The sequence below is a fragment of the Manduca sexta genome, chromosome 19 (assembly GCF_014839805.1).
Source record: "Manduca sexta isolate Smith_Timp_Sample1 chromosome 19, JHU_Msex_v1.0, whole genome shotgun sequence".
Classification (NCBI taxonomy): domain Eukaryota; kingdom Metazoa; phylum Arthropoda; class Insecta; order Lepidoptera; family Sphingidae; genus Manduca; species Manduca sexta.
Window position 1 is genome coordinate 9,985,776 of NC_051133.1, and position 19,724 is coordinate 10,005,499.

A 19,724-nucleotide genomic window follows, 5' to 3' on the forward strand; every position below is an offset into this window, starting at 1 on the left:
TTTCAGAAACCATATTATTAGTTTAGCCCTAACGTAGTCGAATAAAGCTAACAATAAAGATAACTAAACTATGTTTATAACATTCGTATATTGTAATCTAATTACGTATAGACACTATATAACCCTATTTTTATTCGCTACAAGGCATGTGTTATACGTAAATATAACGTCAAATGCAAACACGTTATAATTTCTTTACAAATTTCATTTACAATTAATTAAAACACACCTGTCTACAATAAATAGACAAATGTGTGGCGGAATTTGCGTTGCATGGTGCAAAAAATGTGTTTATTTTCACGAACATGCACATTGCACAATGTCAAAGTCGATACATATGTTCAAGTAATGAACGCAAGACTAGACAGAGAAACTACTAATTAAGTGCTGTCCAAGTTTTAAATTCAATTTCAATACAGTTAATAATAAGTTCATAGAATATTAAAAGATAAAAAAATAATAGAATAAAATTTCTTGTTTCAAAGAGACTTGTATCAAAATTACTATATTATTAGTAAAACCATTTTTACTCACTTCTCTATCTTCAGACATAAGTAAAAGTGACTTTTCCTCTATATAGAGGAAAAGTTTGTAGGTTTTAGGGGCTAAATTCTGGAACTACCGAACCGATTTTGAAAAATCTTTTACGAATAGGAAGCTACATTACTCCCGAGTTCTATAAGTAACTTTTTACCTCTGCAAGACTGTTTTCACGCAGGCGGAACCGCGGGCAAAACTGGTCTTTCATATATTTTATGGGCAAATTATAAAATAAATAAAATTGTTTAACCTACGTAGTCTAATTGTAAGTACAATAAAAAAGCGTCACATCATACAGGAAATACCAATAGGGTATAATATATACGCATAGAAACAAGTCGCAATAGACAACTTCTATTATAGTCAAGATAAAACGCAATGCAATGCACGGAGAATGTTAAATTAACATAAGATAATAATAAACAGGTTTTCCCACCACAACGGACATTAAAACAGGTATAATAAACACAGTCAATAATCCGGCACAACGGAATTTCTATTATTTCAACGTAATCTAAGCATCTTCGATAAAAACGACAGTGTAGATAATAACAGTTTTGTTTCCTAGTACGCGTTACATAATACAAAGAAATGAGTCATGCCATTAAAGAATAATATGATCCGTGCGATGTAGGTGATTCATGCAAATCACGTTCCAGAGTCGCCGAGCGCCGTGCTCGATCGACGTAAAACATCCGATTGTAGATATCTACGTATGTGTGGTTTTATATAGCACATACTGTGGCTGCTTAACTTCTAATACACTAAACACTTAGTGACGCAATATGGAATTAATGACAATAAATAAATATAAGGGAATATAATGCATTGAGTACTGAGAGTTGGTTCATTAAAACCGCAATCACCGCAATATAGTTACTTGTGAATGCAATTATTAGTATTTTACATTTTATCAATTTCTAGGAATTATGTTTACGTAAGTGTGACTAGTAAATGGTAAAATCTTTACACTTTACGCGTGGTCTTTCCTTTATATGTATATGGGTACTTCATTTAGGTCGAGATGGACGCTCAATGAATTTAAATAGATGATGAGACACATAAATGTTATTAATTATTGTAAAACATAAAGCTGCTTCAACTGTTTCTATTTTATTATACGTAAAAATTGTTTAGATAAGCTTTAGCCAGCGTGAAAGGTTTTCCGGGATAAATATTTCCTAAGATAAAAATTATAGTACCTACTCGGGAGTAATCTAGCTTCTTATTAGTGAATGAGTGAATTGTTAAAATTGGTTCAGAATTATCAGAGATTAGCCCCTTTAATCCTAAAAATGCAAAGGCTTTTCCTCTTTATAATATTAGTATAGATAGACATATTAAGATAAAATTATATTGTCCGTATTGAGATTTCTAATCTAGGATATAGACATAGAACAATTGGCTCGTAAATCCGTAGTGGTCATAAATATTTGATGGCGTAATAGAGTCGAGATATCAAGGCCGAGGCCAAGATGCGTTTCTACAGTCGTTAACGCTAATGGAAAAAAAATGTATGGGACTGACATATCTTATCGACAAAACTGTCGCTAACATATACATTTCTAAACATGACGATAGCGTAACACGTGTTGACTACGGCCTCTGTTTACCGTACGCCAGACTGTTAACTAAAAATCAAACCTCTCTTTTAAAGTATATAATAGAATAATAGTCGAATAAAGAAAATAGAAGCATAGTTTAAATACCAAAATTGTGTCAATGGCGTAATTATTGTGGTACGTGTATGATAAGATCATGGTTGTGGTCGGATAAAGTAATATAAAGCATTTGCTTTTTCCTCAATATCAGCACGAAGTTTGGAATTCTTGCTTAATATGATTATAGACTCGCGCCCTACCATATCATGGCTTATGAGACCAATATACATGGCGAAAAGTGGTTGCAATAATAACGTAGGTATCTACTGGATAAATAGTCGTGTGTGTGTGTGTGTGAACACCTCGTGTTATTGAACTTTAAACATGCCGTGACTTATTTTTTCAACATAATAATCGCTTCGTGAATCAAAAGTGTAATCCTTTCATCACAATGTTTACAACACAAGACCCTACCTAGAGTATTTAATCCATCTAGATTTTACATTGTCGGATTTACTCACGAGATAAGTACGGGTTTACGCAATACCTAGTTTCTTAAAGTATTTATATTTTAAAAATATAATTTCGAAGTTACGCGAATGATCTTATCGTTGTAACAATGAAAATCAATTCGTATGTTCCACTTTTTGATTATTATTGTATGTGTTAATTATTATGTTCTAGTATCCCTTTTGCTTTGACGGTAATGACAAAACGGATATCTGTGAAATTTGTCACATATTTAAAGACTATGTAATAATTTTCCTACCCCATTATTTTAAAGCCTAATTACTTACCATATCAAAATCAGGAAGAAAAAACTAAACGGAAACAAAGTTCTGTTCGCTTTGCCATTGTCTCTAGATGGAGGGGTCGTAGCTAAGACCCCTTCCTTCAATCGTTAATGTAGAATTCCAGAAAACATGGAAATAATATTCTGAGTTTGTACTTCGGAATCCATTTATTTACAAACTGACATTTCTTTGAAACAAAACATTATATTAAGAAAAACGTACCAGCCAGTACACTACACTCCTCCATACTAAATTAACAAAACACTCAACTCTACAACTTAAAATGATAATACCTCACATTCTATAATCAGGAACGTTTGTTAATCTACACTGCCTAATAGGGCGTTGCCTGGGACGTGGAGTCGTTGGCTCATACGGTAAGGCGTCCTGAAATTCAGGTGATACCGGGGTGGCACTACCCTGAAGTTCCACTAACGGAGACCGCGTCGCGATCGGTCTACTGACCGGAGTATGAATTGCGGAATCGCACACTCTCTGCCCCTGCACCGATGATAAAGTGGCTGGCTCTGAACCTAGTGCTGACCTTAATCCTGCACTAGGAAGTTGAGACACCCTTTTCATTGGAATCGCTAGGGATAAACTAGCGTTCTCCTTCCTAATTTGGTTTTCATTTTTATGAAACTTCCTTTTAATTTGGTCTATATGCCTGTGAACTAACTCTCCCCGGCTGCCTACAATCTCGTAATCAGTATTCCCTAAACATCTCTGAATTTTGCCTGAGACCCATTTGTCTCCACTCAAATACTGACGGTACCATACCTCTTCACCCTGAACGAAAGATCTGTGTACCCCTTTTCTAGCTCCACTTTGCCGTTGCTGAGCTTTCCTTACAAAATTCTCCCTGTCTGGCCTTAAAACGTCTAACTTCGTCCGTAACCGTCTACCTAACATTAACATTGCAGGGCTTTCTCCCGTAGTCGAATGCGCAGTATTTCTATAGTGTAAAAGATAAGTATAAAGTGCTTTATCAACTTCTTCCTTAGCCTGCACTGCTTTCTTAATAACCCTCTTTAAGGATCGCACTGCATTTTCCGCGAGACCGTTTGAGGAAGGATGATATGGCGCCGAAAAACGTGATCTATACCATTAGATTTAAGGAAACTACCAAACTCATTGCACGTAAACTGGGGCCCATTATCCGTAACGATCTGCTTGGGTAGGCCCCATCTGCTAAAAGTTCACATAACTTATCTATGACCTTCGGTCCTGTTGTATTACTCATATGGAAAAGTTCCGTCCATTTAGATGTAGCGTCCACTACGATCAAGTATGTTTTCCCAAATATGGGCCCCATGAAATCTAAATGCAGCCTGGTCCATGGATGATTCGGCCACGGCCACATACTCGGAGTTTGCCGCGGCGGAGCATCCGCCTGAGCAGCACATATCTCACAACTACGACACATGCGCTCTATTTCTTCATCAAGTCCGGGCCACCATACGTAACTACGAGCCATAGCCTTGGATTTAACTATACCCATATGGGGCTCATGGAGCATCCTCAAAACTTTTCCCTACACTTCACCGGAATCAATAATCTATGCCCCACAACACGCAACTCAATTCTTCATAGAGTTCATCTTTCCGATTAAAATAAGGTCTAAACTCTTCGATATCACAGTCTCTTGGCCAACCATCGCGCAAAAAACTCAATATCCTCGATAAAACCGGATCCTTACTAGTCTGTAGTTTTAACTCTTTATAATCTAACAATAAAGCCTGTTGAACAAAATGCAAATAAGTTTGTTCCGGCACAGTGACATCTTGCTTACTATTTATCGGTAAACGCGACAACCCGTCGGCACCATTTCTCTCCGACCTAACATACTCTATTTCAAAATCATAAGCAGATAAAATGATAGCCCACCTTTGCATACGACTAGCTACCATCGTTGGAATTCCTTTATGAGGGCCGAAGATCGATACCAACGGCTTATGGTCCGTTCTCAAGAGAAAATGACGCCCATACAAATACTGGTGAAACTTTTGACCCCGAATATTATTGCCAACGCTTCACGATGTATTTGAGAGTAATTCTTTTCCGCGTCGGTAAGAGTGCGCGATACATAAGCTATTGGGCGCTCTCCCGCCCCGCTTGCCGCCGGTTGCGATAGCACCGCTCCAACTCCACGCGCACTCGCATCACAAGTCAGAATAAGAGGCTTATTTGGGTCGTAATGCGCTAAAACCTCTGTACTCATCATTAACTGCTTAATTTTACTAAAAGAACGTTCACATTCGGCCGACCAAACCCAAACCTTGCCCTTTTGAATAATTCGTAGAGCGGTACTAATATAGTGCTCATATTCTTTACGAATCTCGCGTAAAAGTTAATTAGTCCTATAAAAGATCGCAACTCCGTAACATTACTCGGTCTAGGTATTTTATCAATCGCCTCCAATTTCGCTGGGTCGGTTTTAATGCCGTCCTTATGTAAAACGTATCCTAAATACTTTACTTCATCAACTAAGAAAACACATTTTTCGGTTTTCAATTTCATTCCTTTAATATAAAGTCTCTCAAGCACTGCTTCTAAAGCGGCCAAATGCTCCTCCTTATTGCTACCTCCTATTATCACATCGTCTAAAAATACCTCTACATTAGGAATTCCCTTTACTAATTCACACATTATGCGCTGAAAAATGCCCGCACTAGACGCTAGACCATAAACTAATCTATTATACTGAAATAAGCCGCGATGAGTATTTATCACAGTATATTTTTTGTTTCATCTAACTCTATCTGGTTATAGGCCTGGGATAAATCTATCTTAGAAAAATATTTAGCCCCGCCTAGGCGCACCAATAAGTCATCAATTCTCGGTAACGGAAACCTATCTACATATAGCATAGGATTAACAGTAGCCTTATAATCCGCACAGATTCTCAGAGAGCCATCCGCTTTATTTACCGGTACCAGAGGAGACGCCCAGTCGGAACAATTGACTGGCTCGATTATTCCATCGCGCAGCATTCTGTCTAACTCTGCGTCAACACGGTCGCGCAGTGCGTAAGGCAGTGGCCGCGCACGATGGAACACCGGTACCGCCGATTCCCGTAATTTCAACGTCGCCTTACAGCCAGTGAATCGGCCCAAACGTCCATCAAACAGCTTGTTATATCTGTCAAATAATAAGTTTATTTCTTTATTAAAATGAGTCCGATCAACATTACAATGGTTTACATTCGTATTGGTAAATAGTGGTATTTTGATATGTAGTTCAGTTAACCACTGCCTTCCTAAGAGTGAGGTAGTACCTCCTTTTACTACAAACAACTCTAATCGTTTAGTTTGTTCCTGTAACGTACTAGCGGATTAATAACCCCTATGGGTTTTATACTTACACCATTATAAAAATTAAAAACTATCTTGTGCGGCTTCAGTTTTAGATGATTAAAATACGCATCATAGGTGCTCTTACTAATGCATGACACAGCTGAACCCGTGTCTACTTCCATTTGTATAGTACAACCATCAATGTATATGGGCAAACTCACCGCCTTATAATTATTTAAACATAACTGGTGAAGGTTCTCTTCTACATCCGATTGCTCTTCGGCATTTTCCCGTTGATTGGCTTGGCCGTGGTGTATTCCTGTGCGACCCTGAGATCTTGCCACCGCTGGTATTTCACTTGCTCGAGTCTTCGATGCCGCGACAAATCGGCACATTCGCCGTAAGTGACCAACAATTCCGCATCTTCCGCATACGAAGTCGCGGTACCTACAGTCTACATTACCATGATCTATAGAACCGCATCGGCCACAACCTGTGCTGCGGACTCTGTGCCCTGTCCGCGATCCGCTATTTCCGTGAACAAAAAGACCGCCACGAGCCTTCTTTGCACGCTCATGCGACGCGAGTAAGTGCACTTTTCCCTCTGCAGTCGTCGGTGATTCCGTCACTTCCGCACTCAGAACCATCACAGCCGCCGCATCTCTCTCCGCCGCTTCTAATGAGCTCGCCAACATCACCGCTTCCGGAAAAGACAGAATACCGTTTTCGGCAAATAGACGCTGCCGAATCACCTCGCTTTTAATCCCACAGACAAATTGATCTCTTAAATTTTCGTTCAAATTTGCTCGAAATTCACAATAACGTGCCATTTTTTTAATTCCGACACGTACACGGCAACAGTTTCTTGGCTTTCTTGTCTCCTCTGCCTAAATTTATAGCGCTCCGCTAGAGGCGATGGTGTGGGTTGCAGATGATTCCGCATCTGCTCCACCACTTTTCGTACTCGGATTCTGAGGGTTTTTTCGGACTGGATAAATTGACTAATAGTTCATAGGCCTCTTCGCCCATTACAGCAATTAAAGTTGGTAACCTCATGTCTTCTTTCACATTATTTACTTTGAAATACATTTCCAGTCGGTCTATATATGTTGACCACGTACCATTTTGTACGTCGAATTTTGATACTTTTCCAATCGACATTTTAACACGCTATACCCTTCCTCCGAGATAACTTACATACAATATGTTCTCAATTTTCCTCGTCGCCACTGTAGAATTCCAGAAAACATGGAAATAATATTCTGAGTTTGTACTTCGGAATCCATTTATTTACAAACTGACATTTCTTTGAAACAAAACATTATATTAAGAAAAACGTACCAGCCAGTACACTACAGTTAACGCTAACGTTATGTATGAGAATGACATATCCTAGTGACAAATTTATCGATAGGACCTGTCTTCCTCGTAATTTTTTTCTCTATTAGCTTTAAAGATTATAGAAAAACATCTTTGCTACGGCCCCTGGTGTATTTACGATCACACAAACACACGTATTGCTTATTTGAAAAGGAGGTAATGTTTAATGTATCATTGAGTCTCGTCCGTAAATATCGTAGGGATATCATCATATTAGTAATTAGTAATTAGTACTGTGGGTGTATCGTGTACCTGATAAGGTTGGAGGTTGGCGTAATCGAGAAATTGTAGTTGCTGATCATGAAGGTATTCCACTGGCTGCGAGTCTGTCTGCAGTGTCAGGTCAGCTGACAGTGGCGTGAATGTCTGAAAAAGAATTGGATTACATTTCAAACATCGTACAAGTTGAAATATTTTAAATTAATAAAGAATCCTCTAAGAAATTAAAATTGTCGCATATGGACTCCATGATAATTCCTCTTCAATAATCCCAATTTGATTTACAAAACTAAAGAAAAAAATCGTCCTAAATGGATTACATTTCAAACATTGTACAAGTTGAAATATCTTAAATTAATAAAGAATCCTCTAAGAAATTAAAATTGTCGCATATGAACTCCATGATAATTCCTCTTCAATAATCCCAATTTGATTTACAAAACTAAAGAAAAAAAACGTCCTAAATGCTCATAATTAAACTCATTACAGTTTGTATAAGACGCGTGGCGCCATCTGTTGAAGTTTAGAATCACTATAACCTAAATTAGACTCTACAATGTGGACCATCCAATAAGAATTAAAATGTGAATCTTTAAAAATATGATTTTTTCTAATGATTAATTAAATACAAAAATTTAAATAAGCCTCAAACCAATTAAACAATAACTAGGGGTGATTATCATCAAATCAAATTTACAAACTCCAAAAGCACATGAATACAACACCAAAAGATTTTGCTCTCGACGCGAAAAAGACAAATTTGTTTTGACCTCAGACAGACAGAACGTGATATCCATACAAAACAGGGGCGCGCGCGTGAATTCAACACAAATGGAGTTGATCTGGGACACGCGTCACGCAGAGGTGTTTCATCACACGAGAAACGTGGCCGTGCACGCTCCAAATACAAAATATTTACACAAATTATCGACATTTCGAATTTTATACACTTTGTCTAAACATGCGGGTGTGTTTAATGGTCTCATGCATAGGCAGAGGCCGTTTTGTAAATCTAGATTGTTGTATTTAATGTCCACGTTACTCGTTTTAGAAGCTAATAATCGAATTAGCAACAAAAAAAGTAAAAAAGTATTGAAGTAGTTAAAAGGAACATTTTACAATAATTCATAAAAATAAATATTTTGTAATTATTTTTATCTCAATTTACATTATTTCATACCTAGTTAATGGATTCTATAAGTACAGTACTTCCTCAAATATTAAATACCATTTTTGATGTAAGTAACGCCATCTAGTGTAACTCCCATACATCAAGTATAAAGCAAGTTCAGTAAAATCTGAAATGAAATACACTTACCAAAGCAGGCCATTTTACTTCTCTGCCTTCAACCACTCTAGGTGTCCAAACAAGAGTTCTTTCCACTAAAAACACTCGAAAGGTCCTACGCGAGTAAACTGCCACCCACTCGCGCCGCTGCCAATCAACACCATCATATTCCACTAACACCTGTAACAAACACAAACATAATAATTAAAAAATCTATCAGTTCCTTTCGATATTTGTATTTTATTATGATAATAATGGACCATGTATTTTCGAGAATATTTTTGTTGATGAAAATTTATAAAACGCCATCTCTAATCGAGTAGCAGAACTACATAGATTTGTCAAGTCCTTTTAGTTCACAGTGGACTGCTAGATGGCGTGACATGGGTAGAACTTCATAATCAATCCTCGAACCCCGCCCGTGGCGCTGTGCGAAAGGGACACATAGTGTTGAAAAAGAACAAAACAATAACAAATCAACTTTCTAGCACTATTACACCTGAGTACACTGCGTACTTTTCCCGCCATGTATAAAGTTTCTTTTGTGACAACATCTATTGCGTATCGGCCTAAGCCTGAGAGATTAATAATAGTTACTTGCTTATTTAATTACCTAAGCGTCTAACTCTTACGTTATAGTTAATTTAGTCATCTACCAATGTCAGCTTAAGAAAATATCGCCGTTAATTATTTCCTTTACTGGCGTGTCTCAAAATAAGAAACGTGATCAATTTTATAAATGGCCGATCTGGTTGAGTTTTGGGCGTTGGCATTCCTGTGGATCATTATTCCTGGTTATAATAAAAACCTACGCCTCAATATTAAGTAGCTATAGAGTTTATTCTTAAATGAATAGAAAATAATGAAGTGGAAGGTAATGCTAATTTTTTACTGAAGAAAAATAACCCAATACCCTTGTTTAGTCACCCCAGCGGCCTTTCCTTTCCATACAGTAAACCTTTGTCATTCTACAAAATCTTCAAAAAAGTACCTACACATTATTTAAATTCAAAAATCCTTTTAGCACGAATGTGACGACTGAAATCAAATATCAATTGATTTTTGAACTCCTCTAAGCTCAAGCTGAAGAACTATCACAACTTGAAGCAATAATATAGTTTAAAATTGTACAATTTGAATTCATGTCCAGCCAAGTCCCATCTATACGGCGTGGACAATACTGGTAATACTTGTTCCCCGACCAGTTTGTCTATGGTCAAGATTGTTAGACGCGTTACTCGTACATTTATGATGTGGCTGATTTATTTGTGTTCCAGAAAATAAAAAAGCTTCTAAACAAGTTTTTTCTTATTACCTCACGGATGCAATTTTCTTTGCATAGACATATGATTATGTATGGAAATGTGGCATTATATAAATTATATCATTTTACATACACATCACATATTTATCTCTGAAGGGATATCTAGAGGCGCAACCAGTGCACCCACTTTTTGCCCCATGATGTGATATGGGGCGAACCTATAGCCGTATCGGACACAAATTCCAAACTCCAGGCTGATACTGAGCAGAAAAACCCAAATTCGAATTGGGATTGGGATCCGAACCCAAGACCTCAGAGCGCTGCCGTACAGCGCATGCACTACAATTACACCATTATTAATTATGGATGGAAATTGGATTGAATTAACAAACTGTATAAACTATGATTCTGTAATTGAGTCCAAAAATTTATTAAAAATATGCTATTAAACGCATATTTAGAAACATTAAAGAGCACAGCCATTAAAAAACAACATTAAATATATGATGGCTAACACATACTGATTACCATTTTCGGATTAACCCCTTTTACACCACCCAATCAACTATCATCTTATGTTCAGTAAGTAACATAAAGTTAATCAGTAATTTAACATCAGCTATAACTAAAATTACGAAATCCTTACGCACGTCACAAACGCAATTTGCCTACGTACCACGTATCAAAACGAATATAAAACGTTGAAGATATCAAGATAATACAAAGAGTAATTAACTGGTACGTGAGTGGCGTGCGGCGTGCTGGCACATGGCGTGCCGTCGGCTCGTCGCGTCCCAGTTTCGTACGAAGCCCTACCGCCATCAGTGTTGGATGACGACCTTGCTGCTCGCGTGAGTATGCGCGTAAACTATCTGCCTTTATTTGTTTACATACGTATACGGTCGTGCGGTTAGTTCATGCATCTTGATTATAATGTATCTTGTTTTACTCCATTTGGATATCATCTGTACTCGAATTTCCTATTAAACTTGCTGGAATACCGAAACTAATATAGGAATGTTAGAACAGTGAAGAAGTTGTCATGTCGGATAAAGCATTTGATTAGTTATTACTTGTTAGATGCTAACAGAGAAACAACATCAGATTAATGCAGTAACTTGTAAATAGAACACACGTTTTACAAACTACATGGTCTAAGAGCTACCACGTAATAGCCACAAACCTATCTTCAGGTTCTAGCAAATACTAAATGCTAAAACACCCAATTCGCCTACCAGTGTATAATGTGTTCTGAGTACCTGCAACACACGAGAGTATCTTCACCGCGAAACCTGTCTCTGTGGGTGAAGGCACACATGCCTACGCAATCTCAACTATACGACGTGCTAAACATTTGTGTTCTTGTCTAAAGCAAGATATGGTGTATAAATTGCGAAATGTAAGAGAATTCAGGCGCCAAGACTCTTGTATATAACGCGTTAACAATAGCACAAGATTATATTGGATGTTTACAAAGCATAGTAATGGGTACGTATTTAGATTTCAAAGCACTGTCGTGAGGTTTGAATGATATACCAACTCTTATTACTAAATATGACGAAACTTAACATCTAATTTCTTCAGTCTCATGCTGACGTGTGATCGTATTTTGACTTGACGTTCTGTGTACACTGTAGCATTATTTATTGGTAGCTGCTTTTACCATTAATTATAAAAAGAAAATAAGATTATAAAAAGCTACGCAAAGAATACATCATTAAATGTTATATTGCAATGTCAATGCCACGTCTAGAAAACATCTACAACGACGAATACAAAACAAGTGGAAACGCATGTCATTTACATAAGATTTATTTATTCCGTTTTTGTGAACAAAATATTTTGCTAATGGACATTGACACAAAGCGAGACCTTGCCTCTTTTGGCAACGGTCCACCGAAAGCAGATTCAATGTGATTATTAACAATAACAAACCGCGAAATTCATAGCATTTTTTTAACAGATATACTATAACACCTTAATTTTTTATGAGAAATTTACTTCTGATTTTGTTTAAATAAATTAATAATAATGCGCATCTCAATATAATATGACGACAGCTCGACTAGAAATTAAAAAAAATGTTATTTCAATTCAATTCAATTTTTCGATTGTGGCTCCATCGTTGGCAGACGACGATTTTGCCAATGTCAAAGTTGAAAGTAGGAAAAGTTACGGTAAATTTTTATGGGTCTAATATTACCTATCTATGACTGTTGAGCAGTAAATAAAGCAATGGCATTACAAAATAATCAAAAAACACTATACATAAATTCAGAACACAATTTATTATAAATTGTATTTTTCCGTCACGCCTCAGTGACATTGTCATGCTTATCAAACCCTGTGCTGTGTATCAACTATATATCAACGTAATATTATGTCCAGTTACTGTTGGTTATCGGATACCCTTTGTGACGACAAAATGCGAATCAACGATGCACATTGAAACAGTGTAGAAGATATAAAGACTATAGAGACTAAAATATGCTCGTCAGTCTAAATATAATACAAATATCTAGACACGGCGAAGGTCACGAACAGTCTAGATTTTATTACAACAGACAAGTCAATAAAATTAAACACGAATTTGTTCCAAAAACCGCCCCACGATTCAGAAATTGGAAGCGGGCAGAACTGGTTTATAATGGAAATCGGTACAGTGGAGACTCGATTATCCGGACCTCAGTTATACGGATTCACGATTATTCGGATTGCCAACCGCGTGTGAAACTGCATGATAACTAGTTAAATAATTTTGTAAATCTTTCACTAATAGTAAGCTCCTAAGTGCTATAGGCTACTTTTATGCCGAAATAAGTAATTAGCACAGTCAGAGGCGCGAACAAAGCTCATTAAAAAGATTTTTATGTATTAAAATCTCTTTTCTTCATACATTAAATTATTTGGATTTTCGATTATTCGAATGCCCTAGGACAACAATCAATCCATTTCATACAGTCTCTTCTATATTGTAATAAGGAACTGATGGTCGGCAGCCACTTATGATCCAAAATAAGATCTCGCATGGGGATCACGTAAACAAACACGCCAGCTGGTTTACTCTCCAAATCAATTTTAATTTCAATCTAAGACCAATCCGATTCCAATCTCAATATCGCTGTCACAATATTCGGTACTCTTGAAAGCAATGTTGTCAACATTGGATTGAAATTGAGATTGTCCCACGATTGTGTTTTGATGAGTGAAGTTAGTTACACACTAGTGTTGTTATACAAATTACAATAAACCGGTAAAACGTCTTTAATATGAAAAATCTTACAAATAACAAGTCAAATAAATTAAATATGATATGGATTATTTTATGATTGATGAACTTCCACGTTTCAATTCATTTTACCTGTGAATATTATTAAATTTATGATATTACCCATGACTCTGGCTGTATGCGATAGGATCGTGGCCACTACGCTATTTAGAAAAAGTGATCCTAAATGGTCTCCAATTTCAAAATACGAATTACGAATTATTGTTAGCGTTTAGAACATTCTACAGTTTGATTTTACAAATATTAACTATTTTAGTATCAAGTGGTAAGTAAACTATTATTATGTGCTCTTTATACTTATAAAATTTAATATCAAAGTATTTTTTCTTTGAAATTTTTATATTAGTCGGTGCATTTAAAATATAGTGTTAAAGTGAATGATTTTTTTTCTTCAGTGACAATGAATCGTCCAAGTTACGCTCAGCTCGAAGGTTTAGTGGAATTCCTGGAGCAAAATCCAGGTATTGCTAAAGGGTTGTTACGGACTGCTCAAGCCAAAATCGAGACCAAAAGGAAATGGGCAACTGTAGCAACATCTTTAAATGCTCTTGGAGGAGCTGTTAAAGATGGTCAAGGATGGGCTAAGGTAACATTATCCATAATAAATCATTCTTAAATATGTATCTGCTATTTTTATGAAACAAATTAATTATAATATATTATGTATGTTTTAGTACTGGGCAGAGAAGAAATGTGCACTAAAGAAACACTGTGCACAGTATGCTGCTTCAGTTAGGCGCACTGGTGGTGGGTCGGCAGATAACTTGCCCACATTGTCTGCCATAGAAAAGAGATTGATGGCAGTAATGGGTGGCCAAGAATTTGCTATTGGCGACAGACATTTAACAGTTAATCCATTCCCAGAATTGGTAACATAATATATATTAAAATGTTTTTGGTTTAATAATTTATAAAATATTTTTTTTATAATCAAAAATCACATTACTTTTTCAGGCAACCCCAGAAATAGCTACAGAACAAAATGAAGAAATACAGATATTTGAAAATATCCAACTATCCCCCATACCTACTACATCAGAGGGTGATGCAATGCAAGCAACATCCATAAGTAAGTATTTTAATTTGTTGGGAATGCAAAACAAAATAAAAAAAACAATACATCAATCACACAAACCCTTATAAGTGTTTGAAAGATTTTTAAGTGTCCACACCCATAAACACTTATAAGAGTTACAAACCACTTAGGTGTTTTGGAGCCAATAATATTTTTGCGTATGGTAAGAACACTTGATCATTTGTTACTTAACTTGAATTTTGTAATGACTAAAGTCTTAGTAGACTGTAAATAATTATATTATTACATTTCAGTTCCACCGATAACACCTGCGCCAGTTCAGCCCACCACACAGCCACCACGTCGGCGTCGCTCTTCAATTCGGAGGCCTGTGGATGAGATGGAACGCTTCGCCAATATTGAAGAGCGACGCGTTGAAGCAGAAATGCTAACTGCGCGAAGTCTAGCTGAATTATCACAGCAAATGGGCAATATTGCCAATGCTTTATTAGCTATCTCTAATGCCATTTTAGAAATGGCTAGAAGATAAAAGGTGTCAGAGCCTTAACATTATTGCCAATTTATTTGTGAATGAAAGTAGTTTATATTTTGTAGTTTTAATATATTTTTTTTGTATGGGTTATATTTTTTGTTATGGGGTTAATCTAATGTAATAAATAAATAAAGTATATTTTAAGTTTTAGGAATATTTTAATTATTTGTTCATAATCAATAAATTATTTGACAATATTGACAATAATTATACTTTCATTTCTTAAGCCATTAAGTCAGTAAGTAATTCATTTATGAGAAGTTATACAAGAAACAGGAATTAAGTTAAAAAACATGCAATGTCAGGAATAGTAGCTAAGATAAAAGAAATTAACAAAATCAATTAAAAAGTAAATCTTATAAGTGTTAACTAGTTACAACATGAAGTTTTTATTTTTGCTATAAGAATAATGACAAATCAAGTCTCTCACATTTAAAACTAGTAAACTACATATATGCCTTATATTATACTTAATTGAAAATAATAACATTAAGACATTTAATATAAACAAAATCTCTCTAAACACAATGAAATGACAAAAATAAAAAATAGTATGTTATCATTAATAAAACAATTAAACTTAAAAGGTATAGATAAAGTTGTTCCTTTTTAAATGGCACGTTTATCCTACTGTTCAACTACCTATAATATACCTATAGCATAAAAATGTGTGAGATTTAAGTATTCATTAATTACATTAATAGCTCTCAAAATACTATGTAATAAAAAATAATTAAAATTTTCAACTGTACCTAATAACTAAAAATATTTAAAAATATCTAATCGCAGTTTTACCACCATCACTGATACTTCATGCTTACATTCTACGTGCCCACAACTGTTGAACTAAAACAGCTCTCTTTTCTATGCCTCGCCTTAGGTAAGCAGCTGCTGTACTAGCAGTTAAATGTTGAAATATTACATTAAGGTTGTCATGTCCATCATCTTCGGAATTCCCCTCAGGATATATTATTGTATTATCTAATTTGGTAATGCATATGTTATGCAAGACACAACAAGCATTGATAATTTTGGACACTACATCGGGATGATAATGTAGAACCCTATGCCGTAATAAGCACCGCCATCTATTTTTAAGTACACCAATAGTACGCTCCACTGTATTTCGAGCATGGCAGTGCATCTTGGTGTAATACTCTTCCGGGGACCCTACAGGAGCATCCACTATAGGTGTCATCATATATTCCCACTGTGCATATCCAGAATCACCTAAAAGTGGGTGCTAATTAAAATGTATTCATAATAAAATCTATGAATATTTCAAAATAATACTCACCTAATAAATATACATTTTCTCCATTACTGTTCAAATTGATTAAATGTTGTTTTACAGGATGCTGATTCCAAATAAAGCTGTCATGTGTAGCTCCTCCATAGGAAACATCTACAGACAAAATTTTTAAATCTGCATCACTTATCTAAAAAATATAAACAATAAAAGACACAAGTTTATTTGTTAGAAAGTGAGAGAAAAAGATTCTTATTTTTATATACATACAATCATAACATTTTTGGAATGAAAATGTTTGCGATTAAAATATCTCTCTTCATTTTCTTTGGGTCTTATTATAGCTACATGTGTGCCATCAATACATCCTAAAATGGATGGAATATGATATTTTTCATAAAACCTTAAACAAAGAAAGTTATTATAGCTATTAAATGTCAATAATATATCATGTACAATAATATAAAGTTACCATAAAGGGTTAAAATAACTAGGTATTACCTCCTTTTTATTGCATCTCTTTCTTGGCGAGTTTGAGGAAATTTTATCCATTTATTTAGTACTAGTTGATGGTTAAGGGCTGCTGTTACATCTCGTATGGCGCGAGATACAGATTGCTGCGACATTAGTGTCCCATATGTGCCACCAACTAATTTTTGGTAACTGCCTGTTGCATAAAATGATAATGCCACTAAAATCTGTAAGTTAAATAATAATATAAATGTTGAGTTGAGACGTAACTGCTACCATTTACTTAACGCAACGTATTTACTTACCTTAAACTTAGGCGATATATCACTTTTTCTTTTAGGCGTTGGCATAAAAGCCTTTAGATTTTGGTATATTTCTTGAAACAAATTTTTGCTAACTCTATAATTAGCTATAAATTCGTTTTCACACATAGAAAATGCTCGATCTGTGTATCGCATCATTCGACGGTCATTTCGCCTTTGTTTTAATTCACTTACATGTGATTTACGTATAATATGGTACATAATTGCTAATCTTGCCATTTTATAGACTTACTATTAAGTTAAAACCACTTAAAACGCAAAACAATTTCAAAAAAGTTACACTTTCGTTATTGGAAAAATCACAATCGCCAAACAATTTGTGCACAATATTAACGCAATATACTGCTGTCAAATTAAATCAAGAGTAGCGTTTTGTGTCTCGCCAATCCCGATCCCGATTCCATTTAGTTCCCTAAAATGGACACGCAATCTTAAACCAATTTGGCGCTAGTGTTGAACTCAAGAGTACGAAACGTTGAAATTCCAATATCTAGTGATTGGAATTGTAATCAAGAGTAAGCCAGCAGAACACTCTGCGTCCAATGCTTTCGTTATAGACGGTTTGATTCGTATGCAACACCTACATCTCAGTATTCGAGTTAATAGTACACATTACGTAATGCTAGTTACTGCATATCATTATGAAATCACCGGCATTCGTATATTTATGTCATTAGAACTCATTTATACTTGTGAGTTGTTTTTCTAGATAAGTTTTTGTTAGACTCCGCATCTGCCGCTTCAGCGATGCAAATTGTTAACTCCAGCTCTTGATAAAACACAGCAAGGTTCCTTTTGCAGAAGCGAAATCTTGACATAAAACGATTACTTTGTGCAGTGTGATAATTCTTTTTAAAAAAAAGTTAAGGGAAAATGTAATTATTTTAATAATAAGAGTTACGTTGTTTTTCCCTCTATTACGAATAAGTACTAATATTAGGAAAACATAAAATTGTAAATATTAATAATTGTTAAGGTAACTTCTTAAAATCTTACCGGAAAATGGTTAGTCACTGATCACACATTTGTATAATTCTTTGTAAGATAGTCTATTTGTATTAAAAAAAATTGGAGCCGGAAAAATAATTATTATTCGAAATGAATTGAAATGGTGTAATACAACATTTTAATAAGCAACTTGTATCAAATGAGCACAAACAAATCCTTGACCAAGCAGGTATGTTCCTTGTAGGGACACAAACATTTCCGATTCGCTCTCGTGAAGGTAGCAGCCGTAGGACAGTTAAAATTAGCCTTTACTTAAAATTCCTAATAGTGAATTACTATTGCAACGCAATTCGTGACTCTTCGAACTTGTCTTCCGCTGTGCTCGGATGCACTTTTTACATTGACATGTGTAATCTGAAATAAGTTACCTAAAAACCCTAAAACACACTAGCAATGTACAGTGCTTTCTTCATCATATTGTGTTGAAATTTCCTCTACATTAGAACTAAACTGAATATCGATGAAATTAAAATTATTTAATATATAGTATACGCACTTTATGTCTTGTAAGATGACCGGATACCTGGCCGACGATATTATTTTATATTTATTTATCCATCCAATCGGCACTTCTCCGTGATGTGGAAACGTGTCTGTTATTATTATTAGAAACGGCGAGTACCTACGTCAAGGTTGCAAAACTAGGCCAGACGCGAGATTAAACCAACTTTGCTACTCTATTGGGTACATTAAAACATTTAAAAATATGTATGATCCAGTCAGACCCTCTGGGTTGGACTTGAATCTTATTCTTCATTTAGAATAATTTGGGGAATAATTCGTGCACGAATATAGACTATGAATTGTGAATACGAATACATCCGAATAAGCTGTTAACACACTCGTATTCGTGACTATTCGTTTGTACTCGGCAAGTATCTAAATCAGGGGTTACAATACGTGAAAATATAAATTAAGCTCAATATTAACAACGCAAAAATATAAATAAATACAATATTATAAGTTCTGTCTCTGACTATAGATAATTGTATAGATATTGTAATATCTACGTTATGATACTTGTTTGACATTTTTACCGCAGAAGGCCGGCAAACGAGCAAAAGGGTCATCTGATGGTAAATGAGCAAAGTCAGTTACGAGCACTCACAATGCCAGAGTGATTATCGTGTGGCGTGCATTGCCGACCTTATGGAAAATGGGGAATTAGAGGGCGTTTCGTATGAAATCCAGACGGATGTAGAGTTGAGGATTCTTCATTATGAAGTCAGAGCTTAGTTTGGAGTGGAATGGCCAAGAGACGAAGGTACGCACCTCTGACTTTCCTAAAAATTATGTGTGTATTCTTTGTGAATTATCGTTTGCTCTAACGGTAAAGGAAACATCATTAGGAAATCTGGACATAGGCAGGAGGGCTTTTTTCGTCTACGGATATCCGTCTTTTTGCAATCACGAGCGTTCTAATCGAAGGACAGC

General features: G+C 35.6%; 3 protein-coding genes across 5 annotated transcripts in view; 1 reads left to right on the top strand and 2 right to left on the bottom strand.

Annotated features, from left to right (window-relative positions):
- Positions 1–19,724, bottom strand: part of LOC119189777 (probable JmjC domain-containing histone demethylation protein 2C) — an 80,934-nt gene that overhangs the window by 19,533 nt on the left and 41,677 nt on the right. Inside the window, exons 2-3 of the mRNA XM_037440344.1 lie at positions 9,149–9,298; positions 7,864–7,977 (exon numbers count right to left, since the gene is read on the bottom strand). Coding sequence (XP_037296241.1) covers positions 7,864–7,977; positions 9,149–9,298 — 264 coding nt within the window. The remainder of the gene's footprint in view (positions 1–7,863; positions 7,978–9,148; positions 9,299–19,724) is intronic.
- On the top strand, positions 14,067–15,334 carry LOC119189778. The gene is made up of 4 exons (XM_037440345.1): positions 14,067–14,257; positions 14,346–14,540; positions 14,626–14,740; positions 15,001–15,334. Exons 1-4 carry the CDS (start codon positions 14,072–14,074, stop codon positions 15,234–15,236), a joined length of 732 nt encoding a protein of 243 aa, XP_037296242.1. The 5' UTR covers positions 14,067–14,071; the 3' UTR covers positions 15,237–15,334.
- On the bottom strand, positions 15,487–19,707 carry LOC119189776 (putative nuclease HARBI1). Of its 3 annotated transcripts, XM_037440342.1 has the most exons (5): positions 17,265–17,893; positions 16,990–17,186; positions 16,759–16,891; positions 16,537–16,678; positions 15,490–16,469 (listed from the first exon to the last, which is right to left on the bottom strand). In XM_037440342.1, the coding sequence occupies exons 1-5, from the start codon at positions 17,499–17,501 to the stop codon at positions 16,057–16,059; spliced, it is 1,122 nt and encodes a 373-aa protein (XP_037296239.1). In that variant the 5' UTR covers positions 17,502–17,893; the 3' UTR covers positions 15,490–16,056. The 3 variants fall into 3 exon arrangements, 2 of the variants coding, with proteins under 2 accessions (XP_037296239.1, XP_037296240.1); XR_005112602.1 differs by having other exon boundaries at positions 15,487–16,469; positions 16,537–16,644; positions 16,990–19,707; XM_037440343.1 differs by lacking the exon at positions 17,265–17,893 and having other exon boundaries at positions 16,990–17,220.

Excerpts from the sequence above, each read along its gene's own strand:
- LOC119189776 (XM_037440342.1), bottom strand. The coding sequence starts at position 17,501 with ATGGCAAGATTAGCAATTATGTACCATATTATACGTAAATCACATGTA. Across the intron at positions 16,892-16,989 it reads AGAGATGCAATAAAAAGGAG|GTTTTATGAAAAATATCATA; the intron begins GTAATACCTAGT and ends TCTTTGTTTAAG. Across the intron at positions 16,679-16,758 it reads ATTCCAAAAATGTTATGATT|ATAAGTGATGCAGATTTAAA; the intron begins GTATGTATATAA and ends TATATTTTTTAG.
- LOC119189778 (XM_037440345.1), top strand. The coding sequence starts at position 14,072 with ATGAATCGTCCAAGTTACGCTCAGCTCGAAGGTTTAGTGGAATTCCTG. Across the intron at positions 14,258-14,345 it reads ATGGTCAAGGATGGGCTAAG|TACTGGGCAGAGAAGAAATG; the intron begins GTAACATTATCC and ends TGTATGTTTTAG. Across the intron at positions 14,541-14,625 it reads TTAATCCATTCCCAGAATTG|GCAACCCCAGAAATAGCTAC; the intron begins GTAACATAATAT and ends TTACTTTTTCAG.